General features: G+C 41.8%; 1 protein-coding gene across 1 annotated transcript in view; it reads left to right on the plus strand.

Moving 5' to 3' along the window:
* Positions 1-258: 258 nt before the first annotated feature.
* LOC149281337 (suppressor of hairless protein homolog) overlaps positions 259-21,044 on the plus strand; it is a 46,091-nt gene continuing 25,305 nt past the window's right edge. The window contains exon 1 of the mRNA XM_089499415.1: positions 259-317. Within this exon, the coding sequence (XP_089355541.1) occupies positions 298-317 (20 nt within the window). The 5' untranslated portion in view covers positions 259-297. The remainder of the gene's footprint in view (positions 318-21,044) is intronic.

Here is a 21,044-nt window from a genome sequence, read left to right on the forward strand (position 1 = left end):
TATGGGAAGTATATATTACATATGCTGCCACAGTACACAGGCTCACCTTCTCACCGACTGGGAACTCACACAAACGCACAATCGTTTATACAAAGTCTCGCTTTACTCCCACAGCTAGCAGGTAAAGGACACGCCTACATTCACACACCGTTCCATTCTCACACTTCTTACGTTTAGGGAGGCTGGGAAGGGGCGTGACTTCCGAACCGATATAGGCGTGCCATGTCGTTAGTGGGCGTGGTACAAACAGCAGCCAGTCCTCGCGAGGTTTGGAGTTTTGGCGAGAGTTTGTGGAAGATGGCGCCTGTTGTGACAGGGTAAGTCTGGGAGTCAGGGCGGTTGTGAGAGGAGCAAGAAGACCGAGTGCCGGGAGTTGAGGGGCGAGGGCCTGTCTACCGGGTGGCCAGGGTGTTGCAGGCCTTGGGTTAAATATTGCAGCCGCCCTGTGGTAGAGGTCGGCCCCTGGCGCTGCTTGTGCTTTCTAACCCCGAGTAGCCGGGCTTTATGTGAGACCTTCGGCTGTGTGTGAGAGAGAGTTGGCCCTCGTACACGTGTGTGAGGGATTCCCCAAGCTTTGTATGGCGTCCCGTGTGTGTGTGTTTATGGGATCCCACGCAGCTTCTCTTCATTGTGTCTGCATCACCCCAAGCTGTGTTTGTGTGCAGTGTGGCCCATATCCATGGAATGATATACAGCCGCTTGGAAAATGTGTCCTAATTACTATAGCAACCAGTAGACGGTTTCTTGCTAGTTACTCCACACTTTAAATGTAATGCCCCACGAGTGTATTTTACACGCACGGCCCGTTCCTGTTAATCACAGGACTATGTATCTGCAACAGCAGCAGTCTGTTAACTATTCCCACAGTGTGATGTGTGTGTGTATAAACATGTATGCATATGTGTGTGATGAATGAGAATATATATATATATATAGAGAGAGAGAGCGCGTATATAAGTGTGTGTGTGTGTATATATATATATATATATATATATATATATATATATTACACACACAAACCCAGTACGAGATCTGATTGGTGGGCATCACGCTCATTAAGGACCGGTATAGCAGTTTTGGGTATGTCCCAGGGGCTTCATTGCTTGATTTTGCCCCTGGTGTTTTGTTGTGCAGGCTGGTGTTGCTCTCTTTGGATGCTTCTGTGACTTACAGTTAAAGTCTATTAACCCAATTCATTACACTTTTCTCTGTGCTGCGCTGCTTTGTGCTCTTGTGACCCCAAGGTGCGTCTTGCTGCCCTTTGTTGACCTGTAGTGCGGAGCCATGATGCATCTGGGCCATGTGTTACTTTATATTTTTGTTCTCGTTGACCTCTCCTTGGCTCCATTTGGACACCTGTGCCACACGTGTATAGAACGATCTAGGATAGATCATTTTTTTTATTCACAAATTTATTGTAATAATAAAAAAATAATAATAATAATAATTTCAATTTTCATGTGTGATGTTATACTTTATTATTATCTTCTTTTATTTATATAGCGCCAACAATTTACACAGTGCCTAATACAATACATATATTCAAGGGGTATGACATGGCTCTTCATTGTTGTGTTTTAGAGCCCTGCCATACAGGAACAGGTATATATAACCAATTGCCCGTTTATTGCGCTTGCTCGTCAGTCGCTGCTTCTCTCTGCTTTCCATGCTTCCTGATATTATATGTAACCGTTCCACCAAATCACATTTATTTGTCTTCTGCCAACATTACCTTTTTTATTTTGTTCTTATAACTGTACCCCTCGATGCCGCATACTAACATGCACAACGCTTACTGTTAGTGCGTGTGACGCGGGAAGTTATCGTGTTTGTGTGAAAGTGTTTGATTTGTACATTGCCTGGCTCCTTCTCGGCTGCACAATATGTACATTTAATTTTCATGAACATACTAAGTAAAATGCCTTCAAGTATTTATCCCCATGTTTGTTGCTGCCGTATGAAACGTTCATTATTTATATATATATCTGTGGAGAAATACATGTGTTAATGTTGCCTGCCGCTGTTTTCGTGGTCGCTTGCTTATCAGTTGTCTGTTTCTATGAAGCGATCTGGGAAGGCCCTCCTTGGCACCTGATTTGCTTTCGTGGCATCCGAGCTGTAGTTGTGGTGGTCTGTTTGCCGAATGGTGGATACATCTGTATGTGGTCTGTGCTCCCGCCGGCTGCCTTTCCCGTATTATATATTGTGTAACTGTCTTATAGGCAGATATCTGTTCAGTTGGGTATATTCCCATATACTTACCAGCTCATTGTTTCTCATCAGAACTGTTCTTTTTATTTGGAAGCACTGGTGTAACCGTGACTATGCTTTATCACTGAGGGTTTTGATGGAGGATTTCTCCCCTCTCCTTGTTAAAGGTGTCCTTAGTTTGTATAAGACCTGAATCTATTCTATTCAGTAAAGTTACTTGTCCTTACTAATGTCCTTATGCATTATACAGGGCTAGCTCATCTCTGGACGGCGGAGAAACCTCCCAGGTTTGGCCCTTCAAAATGAATAGTGACGTGACAGTTTAAACCCAAAACTCTTCCTTTAGTGAATACAGCCCATTATCTTTAGAGCTTTGCTAATCCAAATATTATTCTTTGTTCCTCTCACTCTATTCTCTTTGGACTTTGTACTCTAGGTTATGAAATTTAAGAAGGGGCTTTTGGTAATTATGCGTTTTTAGTTTGGGGGGGCCTGATATCTTTGTAGGTTGCTGTTTTATAGAGTTTTTAATTACATTTGATTAGTTAAGTTCCCCTGGTTTCACTAGAATTGGGTTTTTTGTCACTTGCAGCTCCTTACAATATAGTAACTTGGAAATGAAAATACTACTTTTGAGTGTTGTGTACAGTAATACAATTCTGCCATAAAGAAGCAGCTTTTCCTATTCTTCTGCTGAAGCTGCCATTGAAGGAAGTCACGCGATAGTTTGGTGACATACCTTGGCTCATTGTTTATAGCGGAGCCAATAAAGTGCTGCTTATTTAAAGAAGTACTTTCCTCCATTACACGTTCATTGGTCAGATGGTCCATCCGGGCCGGTCCGTAGGACTGGCCAAATCTTTTTGCCATGTAGTGGGATGCAAAGAACTTGGCGTGCTTGAATTCACGCGCAGGTACAGCAAGCTTTATCCGTCAGACTGCATTTCGTAAATACTATACCTGTCTTGAAAATGTTTTTATTTAAAAGCGGTTTAATGGTAATAAAACCCTGTCGTAGGAGTTTACTTTTAAAAAGCATTGCAAATCTCCACTGGTCCTTGTAGTGAAGTAACTTTTATTCTTCACAAACCCAAATTATTGAACTGGGACAAACTTGGCTTTCTCGGTTTTAAGAGCAGCTGTCCCTGTTTTCAGTACAGTCTGTGTTTGTGGCGTCAGGCTATGATTTGCGTATTTTTCTAGAAGGTTTATTGATCGTATCGCTTCAGCACGTTGTGTGATCTGTGATTAGGGGTGAGTCGAGTAATATTTTTTTTTCCATGATAAAAATATTACTGTTTATAATACACTAAAAATATCAAGGGCCGGTCATACCCTTTTCTGCCGTCAGGAAGCAGCGGAGTAAAACGTTTAGTTCACGTCCTTATTTTTAAGGGCTGAGAAGAATCATTGAGGCTTTAGGTAGTTTTGCTAAGAATAAATGAAAATATTTGAAGGAGATCGTAACGTCTTATTGTAATGTGAGACATTGAAATTGCAGATTGATGGCAAACTTTATAATTTAATCCCAACAATATGAGTAGTCTGTGTTATAGGGCAGGGCTTCCCCGACCTTTTCAGATGAGGAGAGGCGTATCATCAAAATGACTTAACGTATTATCCAGTCTGTGTACTACATGTTGGTGGTTGACTTTCCTAGGAATCCCAGATTGTCTGGGAGATCAGTAGGTCCTCCTATATACTTCATTACATTACTCCTTACTGCCTAAGTTTGAGATATGCAGCTCTCTATTGAAAAGATGGACAACACTGATGCGAAACCCACTGAGCCCATAAACGTATGCCCAGTTGGCCAGCCATGGAGTAGAGAAAAGTATTTCGGTGTTGTGGGTATACTTACATGATCGTTAAACTTTCACTCCCTTGTTACCTCATCACATGTAGGTGCCATCTGATTATATAAAGTATGAATGTTGATCTGATGGACCTCCTCAGCAAAAAGTTTTGGACCGCTGAACATATTCTCAGTGTAGTGACTAGTTACTTCATGATTGGGGGCTCGGGAGGATAGGCTTGCAAGAAATATTCCGCACGCTTCCGGAGGTTGCTTTACATGATTGCACCCATATTATTTGTATTGAACCCCCCCCCCCCCCTTTACTTGATTGAAATCACTAGCCAGTAAGACTATTTAAATTTTTAAATGTAAAGACTCATTCTTGCTCGTAGTTATAATCTTTAAAATTAGCAACCAGCTAGCAAAACCGATATTAAACTAAAATCAGTTCTGATATAAATTAATCACTCATATTTGGAGAACTACTTAAATTGTTTACCTAAAAAAATAACATTATATAGCATACATATTCTTGTATTTGCTTAACATCAATCTTTATTAACTGAAGTGGTTAAACAACTTTAAACATCAGCTGGGCCCACGTGAAAAACATAAACCGTCTTCTGCGGTTCACTCGTCTTCATTCTCTTGTTTGTTCACAACGAGAATGTTATCTCAGGTTGGATAACTTGGATTAATTGAATTAGTTTACCGAACATGTAAATATGAATTATACAGCCTTATGCTACGTAGCTAAGCTCTATTTCATACTGGATAACCTTTGAACTATAATATATCTTAGAAAACTGAGATTTTTTTCCTCCAAAAGCATTAAAATAAATTTTAATGAAAATAAAAAATACGATTTAAATAAATTATTATTTTTTTTAATTGATTTTAATCCACCCTGGGTAGTGATTGTGCTTTAGGAAGGTTCTGCCATGTCCTGGAGTGACTGACTCTACCTCTCAGGCAAGCTATATTTTAGGCTCTTTTCCACCCTTGCTAAGCCTCATGGGATTCAGTAAAGGGAGTATTAACCGTTAACTGACCGTTCTCTGTTAGTACACGGGAGTAAGCCACGCATTCGAATAGCTTTGTCACTTTGCTGTCTTTGATGCGGCTGTGGCAGCTTCTCAATCAGTAAGGGTAAGGTGCCTGCACAGATGTCCTCACACAAACTCACGCTACCCATGGCCACATCTAGAGCCTTACTCAGTTTATAAATATTGCTATTGTGTGGTTTATGTATTTCATAGATACAGACAAGATAGTTATTTAATTTCTGTCAACAAAAACCTCAAAAGAATGATTGCAACTGAATCACAAACAAGCAAACTCCACGGCATTTCAATTGGAAACAAAGATAAAACAAATTAGGGTTTGCTTCTCTTATGGCCATGCTATTTCTGAGAGAGTTTACGTGCTAATAAATTTCCATGTAGGCTTTAAGTAAATGTGTTGATGTTGGTGAATGCTTAACTAAGGGGTTGACAAATTTGGTTTGGATCTAGGAGACAGCCAAAAAAAGATACGTGCTAGCTCCCCCCCCCCCCCATCATATGTTTCTTTTTCTGAAGCCCGGGGGTTTAAGCCTTGGCATTCACTAAAATGCATTTACGCTATTACCATATGTTAGCGGACACAAACATCTTATCTTATGCTCACAAATGCCTTAAAGTAACGCACACCGACATTCTATGCTCATGTACACACATTAACACAATACACTATCTACACATTCTAAAACTATATGCTGATGCACACACATTCATGCTAATACCATACTGTAACTACACTAATAAACACACCCACACACTGGCTAACACTATACATATATTAAAGTTAAACAATCTAACACAATAGACACACACACTGTATCTGGCACTATACATTTACACACACACACACTGACTGACACTAGTGTACACACACTCACATAAATTACTCCACCTATCACCTTGTGGAGACCAGCCACTGGGGACCTCAGGGTGCCAGGGAGGGCTTTCTGGGCACCATGGTGGCCTGGCACCCGGAGTTTGTCCAGCCATTGCTTAACTCTAATGACTCTTTAAACTGTTGCCCTCTGAGTATTGTTTGTAAGCCATCCTGTGTTCTTTAGTAAGCCACTGCTGGTTACTGGTCGCTTAGTTGAATAGTGTCTCGGTGGCATCTCTGATACAGTAGTTGTCTATTTAGTGTGTACGCAGTGCTTTCTGGATGGAAGGACAGTTTTGGATCTTGGGTCGGCACATTTAACTTTAAAAGTGCTGGAGATTCCTCTGAGACCCGTGGCAGATTAATGCAACAAAAAAAACATTTATCGCATGCAAGGCGTAATGTAGCCCTTTCCTGGATGTGTCGCCTCTCTGCCTTTTTTTTGTAAGCAGTTTCTGGCTCTTTAGAGGTTATTGTTTGGTACTCTACCCCGTGTGCCATTGCTTAGATCTTCTTTCAGAATTCTCTGCATTGTGCTGCTAAAGGCTTTCGCAATTTCTTGGCTGTGATGATTTACTTCATGTTTCTTCTCTGCTGAAATCACATAAATCTCTGATACGTTTAAGCAGCTTTCTGGAGTCTGCTTTCTACATCATAAACTTGAACCAAACCAGCCTCTAAGTTCCTCAAACTAAGCTGGTGCCAACTGCACAGCTGGATCAAAGGTCGCACAAGTCGAGAAAGATCAAGCTTCATTTATGTAAAAAAATAAAAATAAAGATGGGCTAAAATTGTAGTCACTGCTACAGATATCTACATATCAAAAAAAAAAAAAGTTTGGGGACTGGTGTTGGCTCTTTGCTTTTTGGTAATTGTCCATTCTCCGTCTTTAAAAAGACCGCCTATTGACAACCATCCTTTGATGAGGGAATGCCCTTATCACCAGTTCTAGATATGAGATGATCAATCGCATTGCTCTGCTCTGGCCACTTGCTGCGTTCCCACAAGGCTTTCTGATGTGTTTTTTTTGTTTTATATACTCTGTGTGGCGGGTGGGATTGTACACAGGCAATCGGTCATGATTTAAGAAGGGCTTTATGTGTTTATGCTGTAATACTCAAAGCTGTTTTATTACATTCTTATACTTTTTAAACTATTTAGCTTAAGTGTTTGAATGACCAAAACTCTGACGGAAAACCAGGCTATTATTTTGATGTGCTAACACGCTACTAAAAGGACAGCACTGCTTAGCCCAACACAGTTGTTTTTATAGCGGCAAGGACCTCTGTCGTATCTGTAACCCCTGGGCTAAAATAAAGCATCCCTTAGAAATTATGGATGGGGTTTGATACAGATTTGGGCATCCCATAGAAACTGGTGTTTCTAATCTTACCATTAGTTAAAGTGGCCAGATCATAACTTCTCACCCCCTTCTGAGGTTGTGTTGACTACTTCTCACCAGTACAAAGCCACGATTTATTTGCCAGGCAGCTCCAGCACTGGGTCGTGCATGCACAGACACCACTCCCATTGATTGAATGGCCAGAACTGGCAAAGGGACTCTCAGTGAGAGTTGGGTAGTAAAGTAAAACCATCATTGGTGGGGGCATTATTACACGAAAAGATGTGTGTGTGTGTATATATGTATATATTCTGTGAGAGTCACTATAAAATACTATGGGGTTATCCATCTCGATGACCACTGGAACTGTAGTTAATCAGTGGTTGTAGAGGCAATGGTTGCTTTCGCACTACCTGCTGTTTTACATGAAGAGTTAAATGTCCCCTGTCTTCGTTTATTTAATTGGCCTTTAGCATATTAGGTAAAGACAGCACCTTTGTGGAAAAACAGCCGAGGTTTCCCACGCTGTGGCAGCCTCGGTGAGAACACTAATCTCGCTCCAGACCAGTTTAGGAGATCCTGCAAAGAATGAGATCCATGTTCCATGCCGAAGCAGCAAGGGATGAATCGTGACAGCGTGGGAAAATCGTGCATAATATAATGCCTGATAAGACTGTTAGCAGACTTTCCTGGCAACCAGTCTATAGCAAACGTTAATGATTCTGTTTGAATGGTTACATCAGGCAGGCGCTAATGAGGTGATAAATAAATTGCAGATTAGAATAGACAATAGATCATAAACTCACAAGGTATATTGCCAGTAATAATCTCGATTTTCTTTTCACTAGTGCTACAGAATCTGTTGGCATTCCAAACAAAATAAAAGTAATGTAAGTTTTGGATTCAAAGGTGTGTTCTCAATAAGAAGACACATAGATTCCAATCTATAGACTTTAAGGACCTCTAAATTAGTTAATTTAAGAGAATTTGTCACACATTTGCACAGTCAAACAATTACTTCTATGCGGCCCCGTGTATTTAGGGTGCCAAGTGGATATAAACTTGCTGACTTTATCAGCGTCCCTTACATGTATGTATTTTGTTAGGTGTATATTTCAAAGACTTGCTGCTTTTATTATAGATCACATGTGGTCTGCTAATTCCTAGGGACATTATGGTCAACTGTACACAGTGAATAGGCACAGACAGGATCTGGACATTTCTGGGCTGCGTCTGAAGCCGTTGATGAGGTTGGAGGTCCGAGGTCGTGTCTGTGCAGGGGGTAAGATCGATCAGCACAGGATGGCAAGTTCCTGCACACTGCATCCTGAAGCCTTGATGTGTGCTTGTGTCAGCTTACCGGCACAGCACCGTGTTTGTATGTGCGTGCGTCAAGTACTCCAGGAAGCAGTGCTGAAGGAACATGCATCCCCGGAGGCTTGGGGAGACTTGAGAGGGAGGCATGGATGGAGAAGGTGGAAGGATTACGGCTGGAGTGAAATCAATGACAAGAGGAAGACCTCCCTTATGTTTTGACCTTGAAGAAGGAAATTTGGACATTAAACGCATTTACTATCCAATACAGCAACGTCTATTTTAGAACTTATTGTAAGGGACACATAATTGAAGCCATCTGAGACTGTGTACCGCTATGGCTCTCACCGAATGGATTCACCCTAGCTTAATTTCAAGACGACAGAGGGCAGAATCTGCTCTTTACATCTGTGCTCCATGCTGTCTGGCGTTAAATTAATATAGATAAATATTAAAGTTGGGTATCTGTGCCAAGTCATTGTTTGTATACCTGATATAATTTATTGGATGCATCTGTTTTTCATTGTTTGATTTTGATCAAATGTTTTCAAGAAGTTCCCTTTAAGCGAAGTGGGTAGAATATAAATCATTGTTGCTGAAGTGCCAACATATTCTAATTCTCATTAGACCCCTCTGACACTCACCGAGCCAGTGCTGGGGTATGTCATGTGTCAGGAGAAGTGTTTCTGCATGGAAAATTGCTGGAGGATAGGGGTTTCTGCATAACCCCCCCCATGCTCTCACAAGGAGGGGGCTACCTACATTAAAAGAAACGCCTAGGCGTGTCCCTTTTTTTTCAAAGAGATGTATTCCTAGTCTATCTGTATGAATAAGTAGTACACAGTAGCATGAAGTTGATAACTTTTTTTTTTTTTTATTGAGCCAGGTGAAATTATTTAAGCTTTTAGGGCCTCTTGGGTTCTTTCTCCAGATTGTAGTGTAGCATTTGGGCAATTCATATCTTATTGAATTAAAGATGTTCTCGGATCAGCCAGAGTGCTTGTTTTACCTCTACTATGTGTCTTCATCTTGGTGCCTCCAAACCAGCTTCAAAGAAATGGGAATCTTTGTGAATGTTTTATGTAAAGGGACCACGTGATCACCTTAGGAGCATTACTGAAAATATTGTAGCAGAGAGAGAATTATAAAACTGTGTCAGGAAAAGGTATACATTTTGAGTTAAAAAAAATAAGATTAGAACAGGGCTCGACAAATCCCAGGTCGCCATGGCGACAGAATTTTGTCCTGGCGCCTAGGAGTTTGTCAGCCTCTTACATCCACAAAAAAATGCCCCCGCTTCACCACATGGGGGCGCTGCTGCTGCTGTCTGCCCAGGAGTCTGGGCAGACAGCACAGCCACTCAGAGCCTGCCCCCGAGTCCGAGATCACTCCCACAGAGTGATCCTGTAGGCTGAAACCGCGATTGCAGGAAAACCTGCAATAGCGTTTTCAGCTGCCATAGGCAGCTTCAGGAAAGGGGGTTGTGTGTTGATTGGATCCCCACACAAGTGTGGGGACCTGACACAACATCCCCCTGCTGCCTGATCGCTCCATGAGAGCGACAGTGCAGCGTTAAACCCTTCAATGCCACGATAGCGGCATTTAGGGGTTAATTCCCATTTTGTAAGGGGCTCTGCTGCTGGTGGTCTGCCTGGAAGCCCAGGCAGACCAGCAACAGCCAAAATGAGCCCCCACAAGCCCTTTGATGATTCCTGTAATCATGGAAGCCTACAGCAGTCATCTGAGACTTCCCCCCTGCAATGGCTGGTCTATAGACCAGAGGCAGCTTCAGGGACAGGGGGAGAGGGTTCTTCTGTCTCCACACGTGTGTGGGGACCTGACACAACACCCCCCTGCTGCCTGATCGCTCCATGAGAGCGACAGTGCAGCGTTAACCACTTCAATTCCACAATTGTGTATAACACATTCGTGGCATTGCAGGGGTTAACATTTAAACATTATTAAAAAATAATAAGAAAATACCAACAAAAAACAGCACTGACCTGAAAGTCCAGGGTGCTTCCAGGTTAAATGCTGTGAGTTTAGTAAGTGGGCTGATGATGATCAGATCTCTCCTGACCAACTGTTAGTTTAAAAAAAAAAAATCCTGGCTCCTAACTTTTTTAGCTGGCGCCTAGATTCACAACAGATTTGTCAAGCCCTGGATTAGAAAATGTAATTTGTCAGTAAACTTTTTCCTATGAAACTGTACAACTTTCTAAAGTTATATTTGGCGTGAAATGTGTTTCTTTAATTGTGTAATAAACTATACAAACCCACCGCAGGGTTAATGAGGAGCGCAGCATCTTACACCTTCCTTTTTATGTTTTTGGTACCGCTGGCCTCTCCTGCTCCGACCCCGGAAGGAACTTTGCGCCCGGACTGTACTGTTTGTCCATTTTGTTATGTTTAATGCATTTTTTGAATGAGTTTGATTTCGACATATGTCTCCATGTACACGCAGTGTGCTAAAAGGGGAGAGTTAAAAAAAAATAAAAAATCCTTGAAAACAAGAAGTGAAACTGAAGAATATAGAGCTGGCATTTTTAAACCTCACATCTGTGGAAGAGGGAACTGTTACCATGTTGCTTATTGTGCACTTTCATGCGTGTTACTTATACCGCTAAGTGATTACTCCGAGTAATGTTACAGCCGGAGAAGCGGGGGACACTAGTTGGGCCTCAGAGCTTCTTGTCAGCCATTAAAGTCCGTCTCTAAAGGAGCGTATATGTTCATTGGCCATTCCTGAATCGCAATACGTGTATAAGTATGTGTTTGAGGGTTATAGTGTCTGTAGGTACGATGATCATTTATTTGCAAGTTTTCTGAAACGCTAACAGAGGATAATGAATGCCCTAATAACGCCAACATAATGCGTATTCAGGCTTTCTGTGGAGAACATCTGTGGAAGCTTTTCATAACTCACGGCGATGGTTTTTGAGGTGTATGTAACCAAAGAAATATGAAGGTCAACCTTAAGTTCACCCCAATCCCCACCTTCACTCCCCAGAACACGTTTATGCATAATATTATTTTTTAATCCTTCATGAGATTATAATCATTTTAACCAGGAAGATAAAATGCAGCTCTTTACAGTACGGCTTGTTGAGTGGAGGCAAAACGGATGATAATTAATAACACATAAGTGTTTATGATCCACATCAGCCCGCTAACAGAAGATAAACACTTTTCAAGGCTGACCTTTACAGAAAGCAATTCTGCTTTCCAAATGTATTCCCCTTCTAACTGCATAACTTGGAACCGTTTCATCTCCACTGATTGGTTGTGTGTGTGTATGTGTGTATATATATATATATATATATATATATATATATATATATATATATATATATATATATATATATATATGTCATTTTATGGAGTCATCTTATTCTTCATCACAAATAGTGTGGGCTTCTGAAGCAAAAAGTCTCTGCTTTAACAAATTCACAATCCGATCTAAAGATTAATGTTACTTTTGCAACCTATCCAAAACTTCCTTCCTGCTCTCTCTCTCTCTCTCTTTCTATATATATCTATAGATACAAAAAATAACAAATAGCCCTGCACTCCTACCTAAACATAAATAAGGTGACAAATACTAGATTCCTGGTTCAAAAGACATGGTGCCCGGTGCTTGGCTGATAGCAAAGTAACAATAATCTCAAAGTAGAGAAGCCAGCCCTCGCGGTCTAAAATAATGCTTCACTACTTTGAGATTAGATCTATAGATATATCTGTAGATATATAGCGCCACTGCTAACCTATCAGAGTAGCTCGCTGGAGGATGGAAAAATATCCTCTATATGACTGTGCTTTTAATGCATACTCTTGTGTCCCATACAGACCCTTATGGAATAATGTATGCTAAATTACCTGTAAGAAATAATAAAAAAATATATATACCATTTCTTTATTCTACGCATGCACGCTGGAAAGCAGGAGGTGCATTAAGCAGGTGGAGATATTTAATAATGCAAATGCTTTACGCGTAATGCAACTCCTCCAAGAGGAAAAACAGCTAACGTGTTGCTGATCATATTCCAGTATAGGGATAAATTACCGTATTTGCTTGATTATAAGACGAGGTTTTTTCCAGAGCAAATGTTCTGAAAAATACCCCTCGTCTTATAATCGGGGTCGTCTTATAATCAGACCTCAAATAGACTAAGATCCAGATCCCCCGCAGCAATGCAGGGGACCTGGATCCTCCTGCCACCCCCCCTCCCCCAACTTACCGGCGCTTCTGAGTCCCCGGTGCTTAGTCCGGGCAGCGTGTAGAGCTCTACGCGCTGCCCAGACTAAGCACCGGGGACTCAGATGCAGGGGACCTGGATCCTCCCGTCTCACCCCCCCAACTTACCGGTGCTTCAGAGCCCCCGGCACTTAGTCCGGGCAGCGTGTAGAGCTCTACGCGATTCGCATAGGCAACTTCCGCTCATTTGCCTTTTAACCCCCTAAATGCCAGAGTGGCATATAGGGGTATAAGGCAATTCTGGAGGCAGAGTGGCACATAGGGGGTCAAAAGGCATATCATGGGGCACAGTGGCATATAGGGGGTATAAGGCATTTCTGGGGCAGAGTGGCAAGCCAGGGGGCAGATTGAAAAAAAAAAAAAAGGAAATAAAAACAAAATATTTTTCTCAATCATAGCTTTTATTAACAAACAATTGTTCACATAGTTTACATGAATTAACATTTACTAGTAAAACTTTTTTCCTATAAGGTCGTCTTATATTCAGGCTTTTTCTTTTTTTCATAAATTAATATTCAGATTTTGGGGGGTCGTCTTATAATCGAGCAAATACGGTATGTTGGTCGTTCATGTTTCATCATCAAACATAGAGTTTAAGTGTCACCAGCTTATTAATTATGTCTCTTAATAGGAAGTCATTATCAAATAATTCTAAACTATGTATACATGATTCACAAATTCCAGAAAACACCCTTTTTATATTAGGTTTTATGCCAGTCAGGTCAGCGGCAGTGTATTATGGCTGTTTGCTGCTAGCAAAGTGCTGGCTGTTCCTTTGTCCAGTATGGTAAATATATGAATGAACATTTCTGTTTGTTCTATAAAACCAATGCACTTTTTTCTTTCCTTTAAAATGAGCGTTTACAATGTGATGTCATGTAGTTGCCAACAGCCTGACAATTGGAGTTATTGCTTCCTTGCTGAGTCTTGTTGAATTGTTTCACAGCAAATTGCAGTGGCATGCCGACATCTGTAGAACTGCACTTAATGCGTGTTGGTAGCTGTAGTCCAGGAAAACCAACATGGCTCAGAGGAGATAATGGTAGGCGAAAATTACAAGCGATGTCATCAGAGGAGGAGAGGGGCAATCATCCAGCTGTACCATGCATCCTGATTGCAGCCAGTGGTGAAAGCCTGACTACAGGGGGTTGATGGAAGCCCAACTGAGGATGGTGGGGCGGCAACGGCACTTTAATTCCGGCGGCTGGCTGTGACAGGTCACACATTTTCTATGCTCACGCAGCATGAAGTTGCGCATATGCAGTTAATGGGCGTACACTGCAGCACCTGATCTGCCATTGGAGTGGCAGCGTGAGTGAGTATAGAGTGATGTCTGCCTTTGTGTCAGCTGGCCATGAATAATGATCATTATGGAGAGAGAACACGCAGTGGCCCATTTCTGATGTTGACTTTCATCTAAATGTTGCCACGGAAGTGATCTACAGAGGTTGCACTCTATATGGAATTGGTGTATGTTGGGTAGTAATGATTACCTTTAGTGTGCATTAGGAAAACAACTTAAGTGTGTGTATGTGTGCATACAAGGTCTGCCTCAGATAAAACTTAGATTTATGGTAGTGGTCTGTTAACGATAAATGGTATACATTTGTAGCTTTTTCGCTTAAAGCAGAAGGAATGGCACTATTTTATTTTGTAAATATTTTGGGTACTTTTGTTTACCACACCAAGTACATGGCATTTCTGGATACAGTCATGTGAAAAAGAAAGTACACCCTCTGTTCCTTAGTGTGTCTAAAGAGTACAACCTCAGATGAACAACACATGACATATGACACTGTCATGAGTTTTTCAACAAAAATAAAGCCAAAATGGAGAAGTCATGTGTGAAAAATTAAATACATCTTATGATTCAATTGCTTGTAGAACCACCGTTAGCAGCAATAACTTAAAGTAATCATTTTCTGTTTGTCTTTATCAGTCTCTCATGTGGAGGAATTTTAGCTCACTGTTCTTTACAATGTTGCTTCAGTTCGTTGAGGTTTCCGAGCATTTGTTTATGCACAGCTCTCTTAAGGTCCCTCCACAGCGTTTCAATCGGGTTGAGTTCTGGATTTGACTGGGCCATTGCAACGCTTTGATTCTTTTCTGTTTCAGCCATTCTGTTGTAGATTTGCTGGTGTGCTAGGAATCATTGCCCTGTTGCATGACCCAATTTCGGCCAAGCTTTAACTGTCAGACAGATGGCCTTACATTTGACTCTAGAATACTTTGGTATACAGAGGAGTTTATGGTCGACTCAATGATTGCAAGGTTCCCAAGTCCCGTGACTTCAAAACAAGACCAAATCATCACCCCTCTACCACCGTGCTTGACAGTATGAGGTGTTTGTGATGAAATGCTGTGTTTGGTTTCCCCAAACATACTAACTGAGGCCTGTAGAGTCTGAGATGTAACTGAGCATTGCAGGGTCTGACCTTGGGGTGGGAATATTGGCAACCACCTTAAATGATTTCTGCTTTTGAATAATCTTTCTCACTGTAGAATGATGGACTTCAAATTGTTTGCAAATGGCCTTATAACCCCCCAGACTGATAGGCAGCAGCAATTGTTTCTCTAAAACCATTGTTTTTTTCTTTCCTCCCGGGTATTGTGTTAACACACACACCTGAACGCTCCAGACCAACAAACTTAGGCTTTTATAAAGGTGGTCACACTTGCTGATGATCAATTAATCAAGGGCATTTGATTAGCAGCACCTGTCTGCTACTTAACATCTTAATTCCTATGGAAGCAGTAAGGGCGTACTTCACACATGGCTTCTCTATTTTGGCTTTATTTTTGTTGAATAACTCATGACACGGTGTGATATATGTGTGTATTTACCTACTTTTTAGACCTGCAAAGAAACAAATTTGAATTCTATGGTTTTACACAAAAACAGTCTTTCACACGACTGTACGTTAGTTGTCAGGGAGTGTTTGCTTTCTCATGGTGAAGTCTAGAAGCCCTTAAATCCCAGCTATAAACACAGCTGTGAACATTGTATATCATGTCTGTTGTGCTGGTGGGAGTCCTAAGTAGTAACATTATATGGCAAATGGTATGTTATTTTGAAATCTGCCTTTTAAGATTTTTACAAGATTGTATGATTTGTTTCTCCCAAGGTTAGCATCTATGAAATTCAAACTGCACTCGAAATATAAAAATATATATATAAAAATGTTTTTATGGAACATTGGGTATCACAGGATTTTTTTTAATTTAAGACCTCCAAATATTTAGCAATATTCTGAATAATTGTACCCATAAATTTTAATCTCCAGCAGTAACGTGGTTAATACACCGCTGACGAAGTGCCAGATGGATAAAAGGCATCGGATCTGGCAGTCAAAACCACTTCTTTATTCTGTGTACATCTGGGAACCGCTGTGTGAAACCTCAAAGCAAGGCCTCCGTGCGAAACGTTTGCTTCAGGTTCTTGTAGTTGAGGAATGCGTATTATATATGTTTATAAGTGATGAGCAGGTGAAACAATAATACTGCTGCAGGGCACAGGTTGTGAGGCATTTAGGGGTTTATTCACTTAGTGGAGAGTTGTGAATTCATATTTCTCTCTCAGTTATTGCGTTTCTCCAGCACGAAAGCGTGAGCTGGCCGTGTATAAGAAATAATTAGTTGTATGAGTAAACTTAGAGTAAAATGAGCGTAGCTTTTCATAATGTACAGAGCAGTCAGCGGCGTGAAAGCTCAGCTCTCCTGTCTACTCACTTTAGTGGATAAACCCCGTAGTTGGTGTGAAGTTTGCAACAACTCCTAAGAAGTCATAACTAACACATTAAATATTTTCCATCAGAATAAAACAATAAGTAAAACATGTATTTAGTCATCTGTACACAAGATGCACTTATATTACATAGAAATGTATGTGATGCTGATTGGGTTACACGTATGTAATGTAAGCACATAGTGTGTGCAGATGACATGCTCGATTTCTTGTTTCGTTCTGGGTGTTTTTGCTGCTGGAGAGAACTTAAACCCTTTGAACGGCTTCATCCTCTCCGTGGCCGGAACTACCCAGTAGCTGCAAAAATATTTTTAACCCAGCAGCTACCTGGCATTGAGAAGTTTGTACTTGATGCGCGTCCCACCAGACACATTATACATAACGCTGGGTGTAACAGGACGCTTTCCCAGTATTCTTTTTTACATTTGTCTGCAGTGCCATCTACAAAACTTCTTTTGGTTTCTTTTAAAGTATAGACAAATGTCTTCCTATCTCGTAGTACCAGGCTTTTAAATCTGACTCTTCGTGCATACTAACCCCCCCCCACACACACACACACACTAATAGACAACGTTCTTTTGTTTTAAAGAAATATTCGGTAAGGGGACATGGGTAAAATGTATATTGGCCCTGATTGATTAAGGGGTAGTTAATACATTCTTACTGTTGTAGAACGTGCCTTTGAGTGATATCCTACAGTAACGTACCATACACAGCTTAAATGTGTGTTTTCAAAGTAAAGTTGAAAGTATATTAGATATTTCACACACATCTGGGACTTGCCCAGCCCTGCAGCAACAGATGGTTCCTAAAAGTTGACATTGTGTGCTATTTTCTTTTGATCTTATTGAACATAATTCTTAGTTGCTACTAAAAAAACCCCTGGTTTCTAAATATACCTGGCTTCTTAATCATATATAAAATGACCCAACCCTGCTTTGGTAACCTGTGATAAGCATAAGGTATTATCCTGAGTATTTTGTGTTCTTATTTACTTGCTCTGTCTGCCCACAACATATACATGTATATTATTTTTTCCATGCAAGTTAAGTGCATATCGCAGTATTTACATGGTACTTTAGTATGCATTTTTTGTTGAGGAGGCCACTTTGGACACTGAACAGTCTCTTTTAACTATTTTTTTCTACTGTTGCCTTTGTTGAAAACGATTAGTACAACGGTAGTGTTCCCTACTCTGCAGAATACAACTAAACTAAGCATTAGAAACTGTTCTCGGTACATTTGAATTCCCGGAAGTTATCAATCAGGTAGTTCAGGTATTTTACATATACAGAACCAGACACTGATAGTGGAACTGCACCTTTAAAGAAGGTTTGGGAATTAAGTCAGGAAGTAAAGGAATGTCTGGTCAGCTGATGCATGACATGCTTTTCTATTCCCAGGAGTTACTCCTCAGCCAGTAAATGCACTAGAAATATTTCGCTCTTCACATCTTTGCTTCCACGGACCTGCAAAACCTTATTTTAGACCTGAATATAAAAACGCTGGCCCTTCGGATTTGAAAAATGAATCCCGTAAAGTTTTTATTTCTCCCTACCCCTTATAATGTATATGTGGTAGTGTAGTATTAAAGAACATCGTTTCTGAGTGGATTTGTGAGTACATACAGTATCTCATAAAAGTGAGTACACCCCTCACATTTTTGTAAATATTTTATTATCTTTTCATGTGACAACATTGAAGAAATGACACTCTGCTACAATGTAAAGTAGTGCATGTACAGCCTGTATAACAGTATAAATCTGCTGTTCCCTTAAAAATAACAACACACAGCCATTAATGAAAAAGCCTTGGCAACAAAAGTGAGCACACCCATAAGTAGAAATGTCCAAGTTGGGCCCAAAGTGTCAATATTTTGTGTGGCCACCATTATTGTCCAGCACTGCCTTAACCCTCTTGGGCATGGAGTTCTCCAGAGCTTCACAGGTCGCCACTGGAGTCCTCTTCCACTCCTCCTCCATGACCGCATCAGGGAGCTGGTGGATGTCAGAGACCTTGTGCTCCCCCACCTTCCGTTTGAGGATGCACCACAGATGCTCAATAGGGTTTAGGTCTGGAGACATGCTTGGCCAGTCCATCACCTTTACCCTCAGCTTCGTCTTGGAGTGGTCGTCTTGGAGTGGTCGTCTTGGAGTGGTCGTCTTGGAGTGGTCGTCTTGGAGGTGTGTTTGGGGTCGTTATCTTGGAATACTGCCCTGCGGCCCAGTCTCCGAAGGGAGGGGTCATGCTCTGCTTCAGTATGTCACAGTACATGTTGGCATTCATGGTTCCCCTCAATGAACTATAGCTCCCTAGTGCCTGCAGCACTCATGCAGGCCCAGACCATGGCACTCCTACCACCATGCTTGACTGTAGGCAAGACACACTTGTCTTTGTACTCCTCACCTGGTTGCCACCACACACGCTTGACACCATCTGAACCAAATAAGTTTATCTTGGTCTCATCGGACCACAGGACATGGTTCCAGTAATCCATGTCCTTAGTCTGCTTTTCTTCAGCAAACTGTTTTGTTTGTGGGTATTTTCTTGTGCATCATCTTTAGAAGAGGCTTCCTTCTGGGAAGACAGCCATGCAGACCAATTTGATGCAGTGTGCGGCGTTTGGTCTGAGCACTGACCGTCTGACCCCCCCTTCAACCTTTGCAGCAATGCTGGCAGCACTCATACATCTATTTCCCAAAGACAACATCTGGATATGACGCTGAGCACATGAACTTAACTTCTTTGGTTGACCATGGAGGCCTGTTCTGAGTGGAACTTGTCCTGTGAAACCCCTCTTTGGTCTTGCCCACCGTGCTGTAGCTCAGTTTCATAGCCTAGGCCATCTTTATGTAGAGCAGCAATTCTTTTTTTCAGATCCTCAGAGAGTTCTTTGCCATGAGGTGCCATGTTGAACTTCCAGTGACCAGTATGAGAGAGTGTGAGAGCAATAACACCAAATTTAACACAACTGCTCCCCATTCACACCTGAGATCCTGTAACACTAACGAGTCACATGACACAGGGGAGGGAAAATGGCTAATTGTTGCCAAGGTTTAGACATTAATGGCAGAGTGTAATTTCTTCAGTGTTGTCACATGAAAAGATATAATATATTTACAAAGATTTGAGCGGTGCACTCACTTTTGTGAGATACTGTACATTCTTGGGAAAACGTCATGTAAAATTTTACACTCACGCACCACCCAGCAATTTCAAACGGCTGATGGGTTCTGTGTTATGCCCGTTTACATAAGGAGGAGAATGTCTGTTTACCCATTAGTGTTCCTTCTAGGTCTGTGTGACACTATGGCAGGGGCGTCCAACATGCGGCCCGCGGGCCAAATGCGGCCCGCGGGACCTCGAGGTGCGGCCCGCGTGAGATCGGCAGCCAGGATCACAAGAGCCCTGCTGCTTACTTGTGGGAGGGGCTATTCTCTGCTCCAGTCCTGCCTCCTCTGTGGGGAGAACGAGGGAGGCCGCGCCCCCTGCTGAAGTCTGTGATCGGCATTGAGAGAGCTGTAGTGCAGGTAAGGGGGTGGGGGAGGGTGTTTGAATGAGTATGCCTGATTGAGGGAATGAATCTGTGAATGAAGGAATTTGTGTGTGTGTGATAGCATGGATGTGTAAGTGCTGGCACCTAGGCATGATGGGACTGTGATTGCTGTTAACAATCCCACTCCTATCATGCCAAGTCAGCCAGTACATGCTGAAACCTGGCTAGCTGCCCCCTTGTGTATTGATGCTGCTAGCAGTATGGGGTCTGCACTTACAGCCACCCTGTATCAGCATGTACTGGCTGACTTGGGATGATAGGAGTGTGATTGCTAACAGCTAACAGCAATCACAGTCCCATCATGCCTAGGTTCCAGCATTTACTGGTTGCCTGGGTATAAAAAGTGTGTTTGCTGTTAGCAATCACACTCCTATCATGCCAAGTCAGCCAGTACATGCTGAAACCTGGCTAGCTGCCCCCCCTTGTGTATTGAGGCTGCCAGCAGTATGGGGTCTGCACTTACAGCCACCCTGTATCAGCATGTACTGGCTGACTTGGGATGATAGGAGTGTGATTGCTAACAGCAATCACAGTCCCATCATGCCTAGGTTCCAGCATTTACTGGTTGCCTGGGTATAAAAAGTGTGTTTGCTGTTAGCAATCACACTCCTATCATGCCAAGTCAGCCAGTACATGCCGAAACATAGCTAGCTGCCTCCCTTGTATATTGATGCTGCCAGCAGTATGTGGTCTGCACTTACAGCCACCCTGTACCAGCATGTACTGGCTGACTTGGGATGATAGGAGTGTGATTGCTAACTGCTAACAGCAATCTGCAAACGGCAATCACAGTCCCATCATGCCTAGGTTCCAGCATTTACTGGTTGCCTGGGTATAAAAAGAGCGTGTTTGCTGTTAGCAATCACACTCCTATCATGCCAAGTC

This window comes from Sceloporus occidentalis, unplaced genomic scaffold, assembly GCF_023333645.1.
Source record: "Sceloporus occidentalis isolate IW3139 unplaced genomic scaffold, rSceOcc1.0.p SCAF_135, whole genome shotgun sequence".
Classification (NCBI taxonomy): domain Eukaryota; kingdom Metazoa; phylum Chordata; class Lepidosauria; order Squamata; family Phrynosomatidae; genus Sceloporus; species Sceloporus occidentalis.